At 50.8% G+C, this 19,400-nt stretch overlaps 1 protein-coding gene across 1 annotated transcript in view; it reads right to left on the reverse strand.

The window, feature by feature from the left end:
- Positions 1–19,400, reverse strand: part of CFAP57 (cilia and flagella associated protein 57) — a 55,578-nt gene that overhangs the window by 9,509 nt on the left and 26,669 nt on the right. Inside the window, exons 13-21 of the mRNA XM_036351700.1 lie at positions 17,724–17,879; positions 16,219–16,312; positions 15,420–15,610; positions 12,679–12,852; positions 11,525–11,683; positions 9,083–9,226; positions 6,309–6,425; positions 4,874–5,008; positions 4,654–4,797 (exon numbers count right to left, since the gene is read on the reverse strand). Of these exons, the coding sequence (XP_036207593.1) occupies positions 4,654–4,797; positions 4,874–5,008; positions 6,309–6,425; positions 9,083–9,226; positions 11,525–11,683; positions 12,679–12,852; positions 15,420–15,610; positions 16,219–16,312; positions 17,724–17,879 (1,314 nt within the window). The remainder of the gene's footprint in view (positions 1–4,653; positions 4,798–4,873; positions 5,009–6,308; positions 6,426–9,082; positions 9,227–11,524; positions 11,684–12,678; positions 12,853–15,419; positions 15,611–16,218; positions 16,313–17,723; positions 17,880–19,400) is intronic.

Here is a 19,400-nt window from a genome sequence, read left to right on the forward strand (position 1 = left end):
TAAAAAATCACTTAAGAAGGAGTTCCTGAAAGCCTACTATGCACTGGTCATGGTGCCAGACACAGGAGGTCCAGCTTGAATCCAATGCCAAGAGATGTCCTGAGGGTCTGAAGAGGGGTGCTCACCCATGTGAGGAAGGCTCCATGGGTGGCAGGGGACAGGGAAGAGAGTTTCAGGCCTGGTGTCAAGAGGGAGCAAGCAGGAGATGAGGCACTAAATACTTGATGAAAGTAATCATAACTGCAGGGGTTGATTTGGCTCCCTAAGGAGTACTTTCTGGGTGGTTCGTGCTCTGAGGGGTCCAGAGGTCACACCGAAGTCACCTGTACAGGCAGGCGTACTTTGGGGAGGTAGTGCGGGTTTGGTTCCAAACGACCACAATAAGCGAATAACACAACCCAAATCGCATGAACTTGTTGGTTTCCCGGTGCATATAAGTTATTTTTACACCATACTGTGGTCTCTATTAAGTGTGCAATAGCATTATGTCTAAATACAATGTATAGACATTAAATGAAAAATACTTTATTGCTCAAAAATGCTAACCTTCATCTGAACTGTTGGAAAAAATGGCACTGATGGTGTTGCTTGATGCGGGGTTGCCACAAACCTTCAATTTATAAAAACAAAACAAAACACAGTATCTGTGAGGCTCAATAAAGCAAGGTATGCCTGTATATGCTTCGGGGAGCTTTGTGAATTTAAAATGTGAACACAACCGTTAGCTGAACCTTCTGTTCCTGATCCCTCCTCAGTCAGGATGGCCTACAAAAGCCCTCCAGTTCTCCAGGTCCCCACTCAGCAACTTTGGCGGAGAAAAGCTGGCACAGGCCCATCAGGTACCAAGTCATTGGGCAGGTAAGAGAGACTGGCTGGGGATGCTAAAGTCTGTTTATATAAAAAACCTTCTACATAAAGGGGCTGTATCAAGCTGGCCAGGTTTGCCTTTTGTGGAGACTGACGCTGGAGAGCCACAGATGTGAACAGACCGGCAGTTGGGCAGGGAAGGGAAAGAATGCCTATAGCACCCCCTACTGGCTTTTCCTGAGTTGACATCTTTTTTTCCCCCCATGTTTTCTTTTTTTAAAAAATATATTTCAACGATTTTTTACAGAGAGGAAGGGAGAGAGATAGAGAGAGTTAGAAACATCGATGAGAGAGAAACATCGATCAGCTGCCTCCTGCACATCTCCTATTGGGGATGTGCCCGCAACCCAGGCACATGCCCCTGACCGGAATCGAACCTGGGACCTTTCAGTCCGTAGGCTGACACTCTATCCACTGAGCCAAACCAGTCTCGGCATGAGTTGACATCTTTAAGAATGTGGCTGGGTGGAAAGAACAGGCGACTGATTTATTCTGTGAACGTGGAAGCCCTGCATGGGTGGCATTTTTCTGGAACCCACAGCTCTCGCCATCTGCCTAATTGCGCAAATGAGCCATTTCTCTGCTCCTCTTTCAGCCTGCTCACGTGCAATCTGACATTTCTATTCATCATTTCTACTCCGAAATGTCTTTTGACATTTTCCCCTTCCAAGTCCTTCTCGTCTTCCTTGAACACGGGCTTTCCTGCCACTCGCCTTTCCCTACCAGCCTTTCCACCTGCCAATGGACTTAACCTTGGTAATACCCCTACCTACTTCAGAAACCTCAGGTGGCACCTGCTTATAAGATATGCGTATGCTTCTTGGTGTGGCATGGAAAGCCCTTTCAAGGGGACCCTAAACTACATCCTGTTCCAGTGGGTCCTTTCTCCCTGCCCCCACGCTGTGCAATAAAGTAAGGTCTGTGGACTCCTGAGTTCCCAAACATCCCACCGGCCTTTCTCTTCTCTGTCTGTCCTCGGGTTGAGCCCTCTGCCCGAAAGGCTCGTCCCCATTTGCTCCCAGCCCACGCTCTCCTCATCCTTCACGGCCCAGCTCAAAAGCCACGTCCCCTAACTGAAGCCCACCTCCGTGGTGAGCTCACAGCACGGGATCCACGGTGTGGAGCAGTGCTTACTGTATCTTGCTCACGTTCCCTGGCACAGAGTTCCCTACGATGAGCTCCCTGAGGGTAGGCACACGATCACCTCATCTTGGAATCCTCCATGGATGGCCAGAACTTGCCACGTAAGAAGCCCTCAAAGCATGTATACTGAAAGAGTACAGTATGTGTCCTAGATATTTGTATTCCATAGCAACTCTTATTTTCATATCTGCAAGCGTGCTGGAGAATGTGTAGGGAGGCCCCATGCTCCCGTCTGAACATGCAAATGAGATAGTGACCTCATTTTCTGTTTTCTAATGAGCATCTCTCAGATGCCATGTCCGCCCTGGCCTTCCTTGCCCTTTTTTGGACAGAAGTGTCAGGGCCTAGGAACCTGCAGACACAGCTCCTTACCAAGGCATCAGGCATCCAGGCCATCAGCTGGGGGGTCTGGGGTCAGCTGAGTGGCCCCCTCTCCTGTCCTCTCAGCCCACAGGTACCCCTGGTCCGTGTGGTGGCCTTCCAGGCTCTCCCTCGGGATTTCCACCTTGGTTCGTAAACAGATCCCTTGCTCGGTGGACAGGAAGGAAAGAGCATTTCTGAGCACCTGCTGTGGACCTGGCCAGTGCCGCAAGCATCCTATTAGTTCTCTCGTTCAAACCTCGCATTGCCTCGCTGAAGTTGGTGTTTTCTTCCCCGTTTTCTAGATGGGGAAGACATTCCTGAAGACGTTAAGGAATTTACTCATGGCGGCCCCACGAGCGTGGCTGAGGCAGGACAAGTGGGGTCTGCCCAGCGTCAGTGCCTGCCGACACCTTGCCTGACCCTGGCCTGGCCCCTCTCCTTCAACTCAAGATTGAAGAAAGGAATAATTTTTAAAACCCAGACCAATGGTTTTGAAAGTTTTCCTTTAAAAAAAAAAATCTTCCAAAGAAAAGTTTACAGAGCCTGCTGTAATAAGCAAGGAGGCCTCCCTGGTTGAGGGTGGGGACCCTGCCTCACGGGGTCCCTCTTGCTCCCTGCAGTTGCCTGGGGGCACTTCTGCGGGCTCCAGGGCACATGGGTTTACCATGCTGCTCAAGAAAACACTCTTCCAGGGATTTCCCTCTGCCAGCCACTGGGGAGTGGCAGGGCCGGGCAGGAGCCCTGCCCGGATCTCCTCTGCTCCTTCTACTCCGACTTGCACCCTGGCCCAGCAGGAGTGGGCACACAGCCTCTGGGGTAGTGAGGAGCAAAAGAGGACATTGTGTCCACCCCGAGCAGCCTCAGGGGATGTTTGCTCCAGGCTAGCCTGCTGTCTTCACTTTCTTTCCTGTTCCTTCTTCTCCTTGGACTGACACTTACTTTGGGTATCTGCTTGGCATGGAGATAGGTACCTCGCCCCTGGCCAGCCCCCACCCCCACCCCCAGGCATGTGCGCTGGTAGCAGGGCAGACAAGAGCTCAGCAATGTCCCCTGCTGACAGCTGCTCCTGCAGTCCCACTGCCCCACTGCCCAGCACGTTGCACTCCCTGGTGGGCTCTTCACGAGTGGGGGCACTTGAGACCCTTAACCATGGCTCTGTGTGTCAGCTGCTCGTGCCTAAGGGTCCCACCAATGATCGATGCCTGTCTCTGGGCCTCTGACTGCTTTCAGGGCCCTGCATGGGGCAGTGGTTATTGATGGTGTGGGCTGCTTTTAAACCGGGGCTGTTTGTAAGATGGCACGAGACCTACCGTGCCTGGACCTGGCCTGAACTGCAGTGCCCTCTGCCCAGTGGTGTGTGGGCTGGCCAAGCTGGGCACTGGTTTGTTTCAACCCAACTGCAGCCCAACCCCATTCCAGTATTTTAATTATGGCATTAAAGACATATAAGCATTAAAAGGTACATGCCTTATATATGGGATTCTGATTAATTCACATTAATTGCCTCAGACGATACTGATACCCAAACAGAAATCTGGCAGGAGAAGCCCGACTGGCAACCCTGATAACGCGCTTACGTGGAGGCGGCCGTAATGGGGCCAGGCTCCCTGCACAGTCTCTGGAGGATCGGGAGGCGGGTGTGGAGAGCTCATTAAGTCAGAGTGAGGCCAACTCTTCGGGTGGGTGTGGTTAGCTCTGCACCCAAGAGATAAGGGTAGGGACCTGAGGCACCAGAAAAGTCAGACGAGGAGGTGGGTGGAGACAGGCGTGTTCAGAGGACAGAACTTGGCCAGCAGGGACCATGTGATACCAGGAGCAGAATAAAAAGCAGCAGAACAAAGCAGGTGAAATAAGAGTTGGAAACAGAGGAGAGGAAAAGGAGAGTGTGACTCAGGAGAGCTAACATCACGGGGATGAGGGTCCAGAGGGGACAGGGGCAACAAGAGGAGTGAGGCAGGACACAGGAGTGCTTCAGATAAAGATGGGGCAGAAAAAAGAAGAAAAAAGAAGTGGATGAAGTGAGGGGGGTGGGGGCGGTTAAGGCCTGGGCATAGAGATGCCTAGGAAACCTCCTTGGCGGGCTCTGGGCCATGTCACAGCCAGGACGAGCTCTGGGAGGTCAGAGGAGAGGAGTCAAAGATAATGTTTTAGAGAAAGCTAGTGGGTCCCCTGGACCTTTGGGGAGCCCTGAGTATTGGGTGGTCTCGAGGGGCCCTTGACAGGCTCTCTCATCTGGGATGGCTCGGCCTCTGAGGGAGCTGACCAGGAGCGTGCAGGTACCTGCATGATGCGGACGTAATCGGTGCGGTGCAGCTCACCCTCCTTGACCACCTTCTTCTTGAGAGTGGCCAGGTTCCGCTCCAGGTGCTCCCGCTGGCGACTGTACTCCAGCTGCAGGTCTGTGTTCAGCCCTGCGATCTCCACCTGATGGGGCACAGGGGTCTCTGAGCGAGGGGCGACCAGGAGAGAAGGGGAGGGCGGGGAGGGAGGCAGAGCTCACCATGTCTGCCCGCTGCACGTACTTCTCAAAGAGACCTCGGACCTTCTCCTTCAGGGACCGGGCTTCCTGGATGTATGCCACGCAATTGTGAAGGTCCGTCTTAAACCGTTTGACCAGCGCCTCCAAGTCCCGCTCCTGCAATCAGAGGCGCTTACTTCTGGTGCTGAAGGGATGGACTCTCCAGGGGCAGGGGCTGCAGGCTAATGGCTGCAGAAAGGGACAGGAGGCACCACATGTGGGACTTGCAGTTGACCACACGGGGCACAGAGACCTAGATGGGCACACGGCCTAGAGGTGGAGGCCCTAAACCTCCGCGCACCTGGCCTGAACAGCGTCAGCTTTAAGAGGCCAACACAGACTGCTTCCTTTATCGGCTCTGTGTTCCCTTCAGGACCATGGGCCTTAAGAGATGAGAGGAAGCCCAGGAGTCACCCTTAGTCCTTTCGGGGCCGAGCTGGAGCGTCGATTCTCTCCTGCAGGTCCCTGGGCCAGGGCTCCCAGGCCCCCTTATTACAAAAGCTCGTCCAGGGTTTATCCTTCCTGAGGGTGGCTGTGTGTGTGGGTAGGGAAAATATGACAAAATTGGGCTAGATCCCCCCCTCTTCCATCATGCTTTCTCTGATACCCATCTTCCCCTACCTATGACACAGCGAGTCCTTCCTTCCTCCTGGCTCCCATAGCCCTTTATTCACATTCCACAATTTTCCACCGTGCATTATAATTTTTATGCACATGCTACAAATCACCTGTCAACCTTTTCAGTTTGTGAAGGGTGGGATCTGTGCCTGTTCATGTTTGTAGCAGCTCTGTAGCAGCTTCTAGCATTACCTAGCACAGAGCCAATACTTACTGTGGGGAATGGAAAAATCCAGTCTGATCCAACCAGCATTGTAGGGTGCCTGGTGCCAGTGGGTGAAAGTGCAGCCAAGTCCTGGCCCAGGGCCAGAAGACCTGGCTCCCAGTATTGGCTCTCGGCTCTGTATGAACTATGGGTGCCAGGTGAAGTTTCTTAACTTCCTAATCCTTCTGGCACGGCTTTCCTTATTTCTTACAAACAGGGACTAGAATAGGTGATCTCTGAGGTCCTCCCAGCCGCAGCATCGATTTGATAGTCAAGGCCTTTAAGCACTGACTACAAATGACTCTGAGCATGCTCCTGCCCAGGACGAACAAGCCAACGCTGAGGGCATTCACACGAAACTGGTCTCCCACCCCCTGGTCACTTTACCCAAAGCCATTGTACAGTCTCAGATGGATTCAGTCATGTGAATTTGCATGGGCCTGCAATCTGGCAGGGCTGTGAGCAAGGATGCAAGTTAAAATGGGAATGTCTCTTAGCAGTGGGCTGGCTCTGCCTTTTGGAAGCCAGCTGCCCACTGCAGGCAGGTGCCAGAACCTGAATCCAAGAACCGCCAGACGCTGAAAATCCTCACACCTTCTGTCTCTCTCTGCGCATCTCCTGATCGGTGGCTCGTAATTTCTGCCACAGTTCCGTGATGTTCAGCTCCAGCTGCGTGTTCTGCTTAAAGAAACGCTCCAGTTCAGATTCCATCTGTAGGGAACAAGGAACAGAAACAAGAATAAGAGAGTGAGAGAATGAAAATTAGGTTTGAACCGAGGTCTTTCCGTGGGAACGTCTCCCCTGATACCAGGACGTGTCTTTTCTAGCTCCCACCTGTCCTCTGCAGCAAAACCTTCCTTCTCACTCCTCGTCTCCTCCAAAGCCCCCACCCTCGTGGCTGACATGTTAACCCAGGTCACGTGTTCCATGGCTGGGCCACGAGTTTTCCCCGCTTAGTTGCCTGGTTACCTTCTTCGCTTACATTCCTTATAATGGATAACTCTCAAGTTCTGGAACCTCAGCTCCAGCCAGAGGCAGGGTCCCTCAGACAAGCACCCTCCTTGCCAACCTCGTGACACTGTGTGAGTGAATCTTGACCCTCTGGGGCCACAACTCATCAAAATCGATCCTCAAGCAGAAAGTTTTGAGGGACCAGCATGTGGGCATCCCCAGCCAAAGGCGTAAGACAGGAAAGAGGAAGCGGAGGCGGAACCTCTGCCTCGCCGCTCTGTTGAAAAGGTCTTAAAAAGTACAACTGAGGAGAGTGTCCCGTCTTCCAAAGAAAAAGCAGGAAGCACAGGCGCTTCGGAAAGATTTATCTGTTGTTGCAGTTGTCGTGACCAGAGATGCGACTGACATCTGGAGCGTCTGAGTAGAGTGAAACCCCCAGTAGCTGAGCTCTCAGTTGATTTCATTCCTCCCAAAAGGGAGAAGTGAAGTTCATTTTCACATGAAATCTGGTGGACCCTAGTGTTCTTGTTAACGGAGAGGTTCGCTGTTTAGGGGGATGGGACATTCACTGGGTTTGTTCGTGGCTGGATGGAGTAGCCCCTTGAGTCTATTTCCGGCCCTCTGCTCGGACTTCAAGGCTCTTGGCCACCTTCTGGGCATCAGGAGGTCCTCATGAGCCACACTCATGTTGTGAACACAAAAGGGCAGGTTTTAGAAGAACTTTGTCCTCATTATTGAAAGCACTTTGTATAGACAGAGAAGCCTAAATGTGTCACTGCCGCCCCCGCCCCCCCCCCCCCCAAAGTAATCATCAAGGTCAAAGGACCTTGTGGAAGGAGTCAGGCCAGCTAACAGCCCTGGCAGCAACTGGTACCAGGGTGGGGTAGGAGGGCTCTGTTTGATCACTCCCCAGGTTCCGGCACATCCCCTGCCAAGAATCAATGCCATGGTTGGCCCAGTTACTGAAGGGAAATGAGTAAGCTCTCAGGTATGTTGGGGTGGGTAGTAATCGACTAAGTCTTAAATCTAATTGAAAAATATGTCAAATGAGGAGGGAGAAACCGGCAGTGATCTCCAGGGGCCTGCAGCACATTGATTCCAGGCAGGGGACCTCTGCTCTCTCTTTCATATTCTCTGGCTACCATTTTTGGGCCTTGGAGTCACTCAAGAATGGCAGGAGGCCCAGAGGAGACATCCTTCCTTGTCCCAGAGGCCAGGGAGAAAGTCATTGCCAAAAGGACGTATGTTCTCTGGACTGCCCCAGCCCTGGACTGATCCCATGCCTGGCTTCTTTCCTGGGCCTCCTAGAGAAAGGGCTTTGCTTTCTCCACCATAGCTCTTGTGCATCCAATTCTAGTTGGGTCACCAATGCTTTCTGACACCCTTTGACTTGTTATCCTTGCTCAGCACAATTAGAGAAAATGGAAGGGGAGCAGGAGGTCATTTTGCATAGGGCGGTCAGGAAAGGCCTCCTTGAAGAGGTGGCCTATAAGCTGAGACCTTGAAAGACGAAAAGAAGCCAGTCATGTGAAGACCTGGAACCTCTGAAACAGCATTGCAAAGGTCCCGAGATGGGAAGAGCTTGGCTTACCCCAACAACTGTCAGAAAGCCTGTGGGCTGGAGCAGGGGAGGGAGCCGGAGATGAGGCTGGAGAGGCAGGTAGAGGCCTCCTGGGCCTCAGTAGGGAGCTTGAAGTTTATTCTAGATGGGATGGGACACCACTGTGGTTCGCTGTGGCCTCTATGTGGGAGTCGACTGGAGGCTGGAGTCAAGTCTAGGCCAGAGATGACGGAGGCTTGGACCAGTGTGATGGCAGCAGAAAGGAAGAAGGCTTGGATTTGAGAGATCTTTTGGAGACTGAGCAGATTGGTGATGATTGGCTATAGGGGTTAAGGGAAGGGAAGGACCAAGAAGACTTCTACCCTTCTACCTTAAGCCCCTGGGAGGATCATGGGACACCTGTAGCTCAATGGACTCTCAGAAGCCCTCTTCCAGTTGCTCTTGCTTCTAATCTCCTAGCTACCTTCATCCTGTTTGCTTTCCAAAACACACACTTAATTATGCCACTCCCCTGCTCAAGAGCCTTTGAGGACTTCCCATTCCTATCAGATGAAGTCCAAACATGGCTTTGCATAGGGCCGGAACCAACATTTCCAGTCTGCGAAAAAAATGTTGGAGGGGTGTCCTTTCCAGTGCTCAAGGCTGGTGGCTGAGCACACATCGCCCCCTGGTGGCTTAAGGCCCAAAAGCCGCGTTGTCCCTTAGAGGGCCTGGAGCACGCACCTTGAGGTGCTGGTCCTGCCATAGTCCACCCCTAAGACCCGCGAAAGCCAAATCCCAATGCATTTCGCTCTTGCACAACTGAACACCCGGTTGGCATCCTCTGGGGAGGGCAGGGTGGCAGATGCCTTCTCACCTCCTGAATCTGTTCCTTCATCACCTTGATCTCATTCTCTCGAGGTTCTATTTGCTTCTTTAGCTCCTTTATTTTATAGTCGAGCACAAACTTGAATTTCTCTAGTTCTTGATTTTTCTTTTTCAGGTCATAAATTCGCTTCTCCTGCAGGTGAGATGAGAGAAAAGTCAGGTGTCAGGAGGCCCGGGATTTGGGATCCTGTTAGGCAAAGAACATACACCCTGTGCCCCCCTGATTGAGGCGGCCCCAGACAGCTCTCCTCGCTGGGGAGACAAAGGCTGTGGCTCTGACTCCTTGGCTTCTGTGCCAGGACTGCGTGCATTTGCTCACTCACTCAAGTACAGCCTGTGGCCAGCTGTTTCCCAAAGCTGGCCTTGGCAGCATTTCTCGTCCCACATGTTCTTGTACAACACAACCTTACGCTCCTCCATTAGGAGGTAGGACCTGGTTCCTCCCCTTGCCTCTGCCTGGGCTTAGGGCTCGCTTGTAACCCACAGCATGTAGATCACATGATGCTGTGTGGCTTCCCAGGCTAGGCCAGAGAAGGCCAAGCAGCTGCCACCGGTTCTCTGGGGGAGGCCATGTGCTACGTAAGCAGCCCCACTGCACTGAGACCTCCAGGCTGGGGAACACAGTAGGTGCTTTGGTGAATGGTCTTGGCTGACCCCAGCCTCCCAGCTGTCCCTGCCAAGGGCTGGGCATGAGGATGAAGAAGCCACCTTATATGCTGATCTTCCCACCCCCAGCTGCTTGCGTCCCCCTGGCTGTGGCCCTGTGAGGCCCCAGACACCGAGGACAAAGACAACCCATCAGGTCTAGTTCCAGACCCACTGAATCTGTGAGAATAAAAGAGTTGTTCGCTTTTACCACCAAGTTTTGGGGTAATTTGTTGCAAGGCAACAGTCACTAAAATGTAGGCCTATTTTATCCACCAAACATTTACTAAATGAAGACCTTTTATTAAGGTCTGGGATACTAAATAAAAATATGACACAGACCCTGCCCTTAAGGAGAAAACACTAGCTGGGGAAGCAGGTGTGTCAACAAATGTACCCTGCACGGTGGCAGGTGTTGTAGAAGAAGGCATGGAAGGTGCGGTGTGTATTGAGGGTGCTGAACACAAGGTGGTGGGTGGTTCACGGGGAAAGTGAAGAATGAGGCTGGAGGGAAGTAGGGGAAGGAGGGAAGTGTCTTGCGTGTTGGATAAAAGGTTCAGAATTTATCCAGGAGGCCAGGAGTTGGAAAACTACAGACCTCAGATCAATTCTGACCCGTTGCCTGTTTCCATAGTTTTATTGGAACATGGCCAAGCCCATGCATTTATGGGTTGTCTATGGCTGATTTTACACTTGGATGGCAGAGTTGAGTAGTTGTGACAGAGACTACACTGCCTGCAAAGAGTACAATATTTACTACCTAGCCCCTTACAGAAAAAAGCTTGCTGACCCCTGCCATGGGCCATGGGGAGCGAGGGAAGAATCTTAAGGGGGAGAGGGACATAATTACAGAGTGTGGTGGCAGGGAGGTGGGAAGAAAGGCCTTTAGGAGGCTGATGTAATGTTCTAGGTCAGAAGGTCTTAACCTCTTTCTTGTCAACCCCTCACCCCCTTTGAGAATCTGAAGAGAGCTTTAAACCCCCCTCTAAAAAAAATATGCCCAGATATATACACAAACACTCACATGTAGAAATTACATGCAGGAACTGTCATCCCATCAGGTGCCCTGAGGGGCCCCATTTCACAGGTGAGAAAACAAAGGCTTAGAGAACTTGCCTAAGATCCCTTGGCTGATAATGGAAGAGCCTGTGTTGGAACCTAGCTAACTAGGCTAAAGCCCATGCGTTCTCAAACATTCGGCAGTAATGGCAGAGCCTGGATTTGCTCAGGAGGATGATATAAAATCATTTGGTATGTTTTACAAAATACGATGGGTCTGTCTTCTAAGTGTTTTGTGAGAAAAGGTATCCTGAAATGTGGTACAAGTCTTCTGGGGTGCCCAGCAATCATGGGGCCAACACCGGGGAGCTCCTCTCTGACCAGGGGTGCCAAGTGGGCCATGGGGCAGATGAGCTGCCCCCAGTCCATGGGGATGGCCCCCCTAGGATACCTGGAGCAGTGGAGAGCAGGGGCCTTGCAGTCAGCTGACTCAGGTTCTTATCCCAAGTCTGTCACCTACTAACTGTATGGTCTTGGGCAAGATACTCAACCACTTGGAACTCAGTTTCCTGAGCTTTACAACTGGGTTGCTCATGGCCCCTGGGGTTGCTGGGAGAATTCAATGTGATGTGTTTACAGCAATTGGCCCAGTGCTAAGCACACAGTAGGCACTTTACGGACTGCTTATCCCTCATCAAGTTAAATAAATATGTTCTCTTGGGCCTTGTCCTCATTGACGGGGTCCATCTGGACTGCAGTTGAGGACGGACAGGAGCTGAACCTTCACCTTATCTTGAATCGTCTCATCCCTTTCCTGGATCTCCCGCTTGAGGCTCAGGATATCCTTCTCCAGGGACTTAATGACTCCTTGCAGCTTCATCTGCTCTCCCTTCAGGCTCTCGATGTCATTGGCTCGCTCCTCAATCTCCTTCTGCAGGCTGCTGAACTAAAGATACAAATGGCAACAACAAGGACAACAAAGGCTTTGAACTGTCTCTGTTCCTCCCAACGGTCTGTGAATGTGAAGAGCTCCCCATCAGAATTTGGGACAGTCAGGACTTTCCCAGGCCAAACAGAGGATGTAGTGTTCTCTCTCATAAGATCCAGTTCCATCCCTTTATGCGAGGATGGACTGTCTTCATTGGGAGGCTCCGGAGACCAGCTCCCCGAGTGGACCCAGAGTTTTCCATGACCATACCGGCCTTGAAAGTTTGGAATCCATGCCTCATCGGGGTCACAAAGATTGAGCCTTAACTGGCGAATCATCTTAGCCATGTCCAAGAGGGAAGACACGATGGTCCCCCGGACTGACTAGTAGCGTGATTCCTAACAGGAAGGAACTCGGGCTTGCTTACTTGTCTTCTCTACCACTGCACATTTGGGGAAAACTGTGGCAAGTCTATACGGATCTATAAATTGAGTCCCTCCTCACCCCAACCATCAGTGGCTAAACACATTTTCCCTGCCCTGTAAACTAAGCATCCTATACCCCCAAGCCTTCGCCCACCCATGGAGTCTAAACAGGAGCCACCCAGGGCTCCCTGCACCAGGAGCCTGAGGACACCTCCAGGTGAACGCCGTCTCACCTCCAGAAGACCTCATTTCCATTCTTATCGGGGTTTAGCTCTGATGACTAAATCCTACTGGCCAATAGATGAACGCCCAGAGCGCCCATCAGTGCCACCGTGAACCTCACTATCCCTGGGAAGGGAAGGGGAAGCCCTGATGGTTACCCGGTTACAGGACGTGGTAAGGATCTGTCTGCCTGACGGAGCCGAGAGAACCCTGACACCAGGCCACGCCCCTTTCCTAACCCACTTGCTGGAGGTGAGGCCCTTCAGGCAGGCTCCACTGCGTTCCACCCTCCGGCCCTCCCGGCCCTCGCTTTCCCTGCGGCACTGCCCTTGCCCCCGCCAGGCCTCTGAGGGAACAGCCCGATACCTTCTTCCTCATGATGCCTGTTTCTCCTTTGAGCCGAAGGTTGGACTCCTTTTCTTCCCGAAGCTTCTTCTCATACTTGGTTTTGATATCTTGGATTTCTCGGTCTTCGTCTTCTTCAATCTGTTTCTTAGTCTCTTCAAACTCCCGAAGCTGCTGCCTGACATCTTCCTGGGCCTGGCTCAGAGAGAGGGAGAGTGTGTGCTCGGGGAGGAGGGGCGCAGGGCACCTTGTGCTAAGAGGGCCTGGGGCGAGAGGAGCATAGGGGGCCCGCGTGGGGAATGGGAGACTGAGGTTATTATAGGAATGGAAACCGAGGCCATGGGTCCCTCAACGCTTCCACATTCCTCCTGTCTGTCCTTCTACCTTCCCTTCTTTTCCTACCAGATTAGGCCTCAGGCCCTATCACGTCAACCAATACCCCAAACCCTCTTCTACCTCTGGCCTTCACATGGACACCCAGGCCTCCTCTATCTTTCCTTCGCCGAACTTGGGACACTCATGATTTTATATTTATTTGTGAAATGGTTTGATTGTCTCTCCCATTAGATATAAGTTCTTCAAGGGTAGAAACCCTGTCGATCATGCCCACCATTGAACTCCCAGTGTACAACACATACCAGCACACAGCAGGTTTGCAGAAAATACCTGAGTGAATGAGTGAACCTTTAATTCTGCCCCCCCAGATCCTAATCCAGTCAACCCTGATCTTTCACCTCCCACATGGTTCTTGAATCCATCCACTTCCCTTTATGCCTCCACCACTGCCCAAGCCACTTGCCTGGATTGCTGTCTCGGCCTCCTGACCAGACTCCCATCTGCAGTCATGCCTCCCTCCCGCCTGTTCCCACTCTCTGCTGGAGCTACTCCCACAGGGAGCTTTCTAACTCACACACCTGATCATGCTACCTCCCATTTGAAAGCCTTCCATGGCTCACCTTGTCCTCACAATAGAGTCCAGACTCTTGAGGTGGGTCTACAAGACTGTGCGTGAGTTACAGCACCAGCTCACCTCTCAGCCTCAGCTGGCACTCCAGCCCCAAGCTCTTGCCAGAATAACCTAACTTCAGTTCCCCCAAACACGCATGTCCCTCAGCTGCTGGGCTTGGCACACGCTGTCCCTGTTTTCAGCCCTCTTCCCGCGACTCACTCCTAGCTCTTGGCTCAGCTATCATTTCTTGCCACTCGGCCATCACTTGGTTATATGGGAATTGCCTGTTTGACGGCATCCTCCACTGGAATGGGAGCTCCTCAATGGCAGGACCACACCTCTCTGCTCACCACTGTGGACACCCAGCACAGCATCGGGTCCATCATTGGTGCTGAGTGAGTGAAAGCCCGAGAGCTCAGATGCTGGGACAAGCAGCTCTGCCAGGTGGAGTTCAGCAAGTGGCTAGGGCATGACTCCTCTTTGCTTACTGCCACCAAGTGGTGGAAATTTCCAATTATATCAGAATCAATTGCTTTCCTCCCAGGCCGATCGATCCTGGCACTCACTCTCCCAGGCTGCATGTGCCACCCCTGGACTGTGTGTTTCCAGGGTTGAGAGAGACAAGATGATTTGAAAACTGGGCCCAGTGGCCTCCTGAGAAAGGCTTCTTTTTGCCCACCGCACGTTACCACACCCCTGCCAGACAGAAGTCTGGCCAGGCCAGCTCTGGCCTGAAGCCTGCCGTGGCCCACAAACACCTGCTCTTTTTCTGGTAGATGTTGCTAAGGCATAAAAGCAGCCCAGCCAGGTTAGTTAAGATGGCGTGCCAGGTGGAGGCTCCCTAGGAAAGTTCTGATTTGAAATCTTATTGACGCAAAAGAAGAAATGCATTATGGTCAGTGTGGGAGGTGCTAGGAGGAAGGCCAGCCTCTCTTCCCTCTGGGTGGATTTAATATCCCTAGAGGCAGAGCTCTGACTCGTTTTCTTCAAAAATGACTCCATACCTCATGACTCTCCTGCCCCCCGCTCTCAGCACACCACCTGCCGTTTCATGCCAAAAGGAGGCCATCTGGCCTCTCTCGATTTTCTCTTCATCTTGGGAAACGAGGTATTTTGGCAAAACCCACACTGCCTGCGCATCTATCCCTTCGCTCTGCCTGGGTGGCCTTTGCTCCTGCGTTTCCCTGGCTCCTGGTCATGCTAACTTACATTCCTCCTGGATCACATGGGCTCTGCAATCCTTCCCTGACCTCCCAGGCCAGCGTGGTCCACCGGTGCCCTTCGTCTGCGTGTACACCTTCATGAGTGGCCGTGAATGTGACCGCCTCCCTCACCCAGCTGAGAACCAGGCCCCATGTTTTATTTTCTTGGTCACCCAGCACTCAGGCTGGTAAACCAACAAGACACTATTGGTCTTTGCTAAACCAGTGGAGGAATGACTTCATTTTGTAAGACAAAAGTTATTAAGGGGCTTCCCCATCATTCAGGGCCCTTGTTCCTCTCCAGGTTCTATAAGCTTCTTCTAGAAAGGTCGCCCCAATTCTTAAGGCTTGAGGGTACAGCTAAGATAGAACACTAGGCATGCACTTAGTCTATCCAAGGAATTTTAGTCTCAAAACCAGAGCACCTCCCGGCTCAGTGAGTCCCCTGGTCTACAAACAGATGTCTGAAACGGAGGTCGAAGGGCACACGTGCTGAAAGGAAGTTGGGGGAGGAGGTGAGGCGAGGCTTCCCACAGCTCTTGGGTTGTTCAGAGGTCGGGCCTGCAGGCCATACTGTGGGAGGGAGGCACAGCTTGGCTTCCTGCGAGTACCTCTTCCAGGAGGCCGGTTTTCTCCTGTAGTTTGGCCTCGTAGAACTCGGTCAGCTCCTCCAGGGCCTGGCTCTTGGTCTCATCGTTATCCCGAAGCTGTTTTTCATACTCCTCCTGCATCCTTTGGGACTTGAGCTGCAATTCCTGGTACTTCTCATATTCTAGAAGCAACTTCTGGTTGTTGCAACATTCTGAAGAGAAGCAAGGAAGGTGTTTAAGGTGAGACAGTGGCACCAACCTCAGGGACACCTAGGAACCTTGGGTGCTTTCCACCCGCTTCCAGCACCAGCTAGAACATCTGCCTCCAAAGCCAAGACTCAGAGCCTGTCTTCCTCTCCTGCCCACAGTTCCATCATCTCATCAGGCAGCCTCCTCTTTGCTGCCTAGGCAGCAAGGTTTTGAAGAGAGTGCCGATGGGATGCTTGGGGGTTCAGGGCTAAGAAGAAATGTCTGTCTATTTTGAGTGTGCAAAATAGACAGTAGTATCCTCATTTTACAGAGGAGTAACTGAGGCCCAGGGAGGTTGGGTGACTCCCCAGAGCTCCCAGCAAGTACATGGTGAGTCTGGGACAGTAGCTCAGGCTCCAAACCTGCACGTTTCCGTATTCCCTACTGGCTTGTGTTTAATCTGTGTTTACTGAATGAGTGAAATACACAGGAGTTAAAAACCATGGTGAGTTCCAGGGGATAAAGGCAGCCTGTTTATAGACAAAGCCTCACCATCCAGGACTTCTGCCGGGTCTGGGGACTCTCAGACATCTGCTACCTTCTGCCCACGTGGCCTCCACTGTGGACTCACCCAGGTCCTGCAGTTCCCGGGTTTGTTTGTCCAGGAGGTCATCCATGCGTTCACGATGAAATACATCCTGCTTGTCTTTTTCTGTTCTTAAAACCTAAAACACAGGTCACATGTTCTCGTTTCTACACATCTGCTGAAAGCACTGCCGAGGTGAGAACACATTTTACAAGTGACATCCACCTTCACCCACAAACATTTCCCAAGCCCGTGTGTTGTTCCAAGCACTGTTCTCTGGGCAGCGACCAAGCTACCACTTTTCATTTACATTACATTCTGCTCTGAAAGTTCTATACTTTCACTATTTATATGCTTCTACTAAGCGGGTCTTAATAATGAGGTCAGTTTTGGACATGCAGCAAATGCATTTTGGGGTGAAAAAAGTAAGGACTCAGTGGAGTTCTCTGTTGTCAGCACATTTTTAAATAAAATCCTTGGATATGTGAATGTGTCAGCATCTAAGGAAGTGTTTCCTTTCACAGAGCAGGAAGCTCCTCACAGGCAGGGGAGGGGCCATCTCCAGGACCGAAGTTTGTGCTTAGCTTATGGAGGGCACCAAATCAGTGTGCTGACTAAGTGAATGAAATAATTAAATCAACAGTCAGGTTTGTGGGTTTGTGTGTGTGTGTGTGTGTGTGTGTGTGTGTGTGTGTTTTAGCCAAACTGTGTGACCCACGGAGATAACATAGAATAACAAATATCCCGTGAGCTAAAAATAGGGGGTTTTGGATGAAAGGCCAGGCAGATTAGTGCAGAACAAAGAAATTATTCTGAGAGATTCCTGGACCAAATCTAACCAGAGGAAGACCATTTAGACTAATTTTATTTAACCTACTGACAATCGGGAGATCAATACTCTGCTAGCTTTTTTCTTTCTATACTTACTTTTTCTTGTGACCTTGTATTTTAAAATAAGTTTCTCTTGTTCATAAAGGTAATATATTCTCATTGAGGAGAATTTAAAAATTACATAAAAGTATAAAGAACATTTAAATTACCCATAATTCCAATTTCCAGAGATAATCACACTATTTTCTTAAAAAATTGTTCCGCCGAAACCGGTTTGGCTCAGTGGATAGAGCGTCGGCCTGCGGACTGAGGGGTCCCAGGTTCGATTCCGGTCAAGGGCATGTACCTGGGTTGCGGGCACATCCCCAGTAGGAGATGTGCAGGAGGCAGCTGATCGATGTTTCTCTCTCATCGATGTTTCTAACTCTCTATCTCTCTCCCTTCCTCTCTGTAAAAAATCAATAAAATATATTTAAAAAAAAAATTGTTCCATATGTACTTATTTTATTTAATACTATTCACTACAGAGTTTTATATTTTGCTTTTTTTTCACTTAGCACTTTGTTGTAATCATTTCTGATGTTATCAGCTATGCTTTCAGATCACACATTGTCATGGATCTTATTGCATGAGCATATACCAGTTCCATCTTGAGTACATGGGAGTGAAAAGAAGATTTCTTGATATTTGTGGTTGCTGGTTTTGTCTCTCAAACAGACCTGGTTTTTCGTTTTCAAGGACTCCATTTCCTGGATGAACTTGTCGGTTAGCTCCTTAATCTTCTCGGAATAGTTCATATCCTTTAGTCGCAATTGATACTCATTCTCCATTTTTAATTCTTCCACACGAGTCTTCAGCTCCAACATGACCTGAGCCTTTGGGAGAAGGACACAGAATCAAGAACACTGACAGTGAGAGTGACTCGGACTGTTTACACCTGTGGCCCTGAGTTCTCTGAGACCAGCACCTCTGTTTAGCCTCAAACTCATGTGTCTCAACTAGAACTTGTCATCATCCCCCACAAGACACACAGACTAAAGACTAGGAGACATATGAACTTCTTCCTCTACCCTCACAACATGCATTCAGTGAGCCCGGCTGTGTGACAGGCATCATGCTAATAATCATCTCCTACAAACATCAATAAATGGCACCTGCTCAGTGAGGTCTATGTGGACCACAGCATTTTATCCTGCTACTCTCCCCTTCTCATTCCCAGCACACATGACCACCCTTCCCCCCAACTCTGCCCTACTTTTAATTATTTCTTTACATCTTGGCACTTTCTAATATATACTTTATCATTTTATTGTCTTTGTCTTCTTCCCCCACTAGAATTTAAGTTCCAAGAAGTCTGAGGTATTTGTTGGCCTTGTACGTTGATATAGCCCAAGTACCTAGAACAGTGTCCAACACCTCGCAGGCATCCGAAAACATTTGTTGAGCCATGATTCCTGCCCCCATGGAACTTACAGTCAGAGAATACACATAGCATTATGAATTGTGATAGGTGCCAAAAGCTGGGTGGTTCCGAGGACTATTCCTTTGTCCCTCTCAGGGTCTGTGATGCTTTTGCCTGGCCTCACTGTTATTACTTTAATTTAGGTCTTAAGTCTTTCCAACTTCCTGGTTCCTATGTCTAATGTCTTCTTCTTCCAATCCACAGTATTCACCATTGCCAAGTCTGATAAAATACTGTACTACACACCCCCTCACTTAAAAAAGAGTTAATGTTGATGACAGAGGAGGTGAGAACACAGGTGTGTGCACCCCCATTCATCTCTTCTGGTCTGTCTCCCCTACTTCCTAGCCAGTGGACTAGTGTGAATCTGGCACACAGGAAGTGCTGAGAGAAGAGATGAACACAAGTTGCATGTGCAAAGTCAGGAAGGTAAGAGCGAGGATGCCTGGTCAGGGCACTGCATGTGATTTGGTGAGGTAGGAGGCCAAGGGTGAGAGAGGAGGCTGAGACTGGGTCAGACCATCAAGGTTCCTGAAAGCCATGCTAAGAAACTTTGATTTTACCTACAGGGCTTCCGAAGGCCCTCATCTAACCTGATTAAGCTGACTTTGGCCTTAAAAAGACCTCTCTGATGGCAGCGTGCAGCACGGGCTAGATCAGAGGACTGAAGGCAGGGGTACGGCACAAGCCTGTGGGGGGATGGGAGGGGCTTGATTAGAGGTGGGGTAGGGGGAGCAGAGAGTGATGGAAAGATTCGAGAGAGATTTTAGGGAACGTGGGCCTGACTGGGTATGGGTGAAGGTGTGAAGAGGCGAGAGGACTGGGGATGAAGACTGTTTCTCTGGCTAGACTGTTTCCTGAGGGTGCATTTGGCCTGTCTTGCTTCACTGCTTCATCCTCAGAGCCTGGCACAGGACCACAACATTGTCAGCAC

Source organism: Myotis myotis, unplaced genomic scaffold, assembly GCF_014108235.1.
Source record: "Myotis myotis isolate mMyoMyo1 unplaced genomic scaffold, mMyoMyo1.p scaffold_m19_p_2, whole genome shotgun sequence".
In the NCBI taxonomy this organism is placed as follows: Eukaryota; Metazoa; Chordata; class Mammalia; order Chiroptera; family Vespertilionidae; genus Myotis; species Myotis myotis.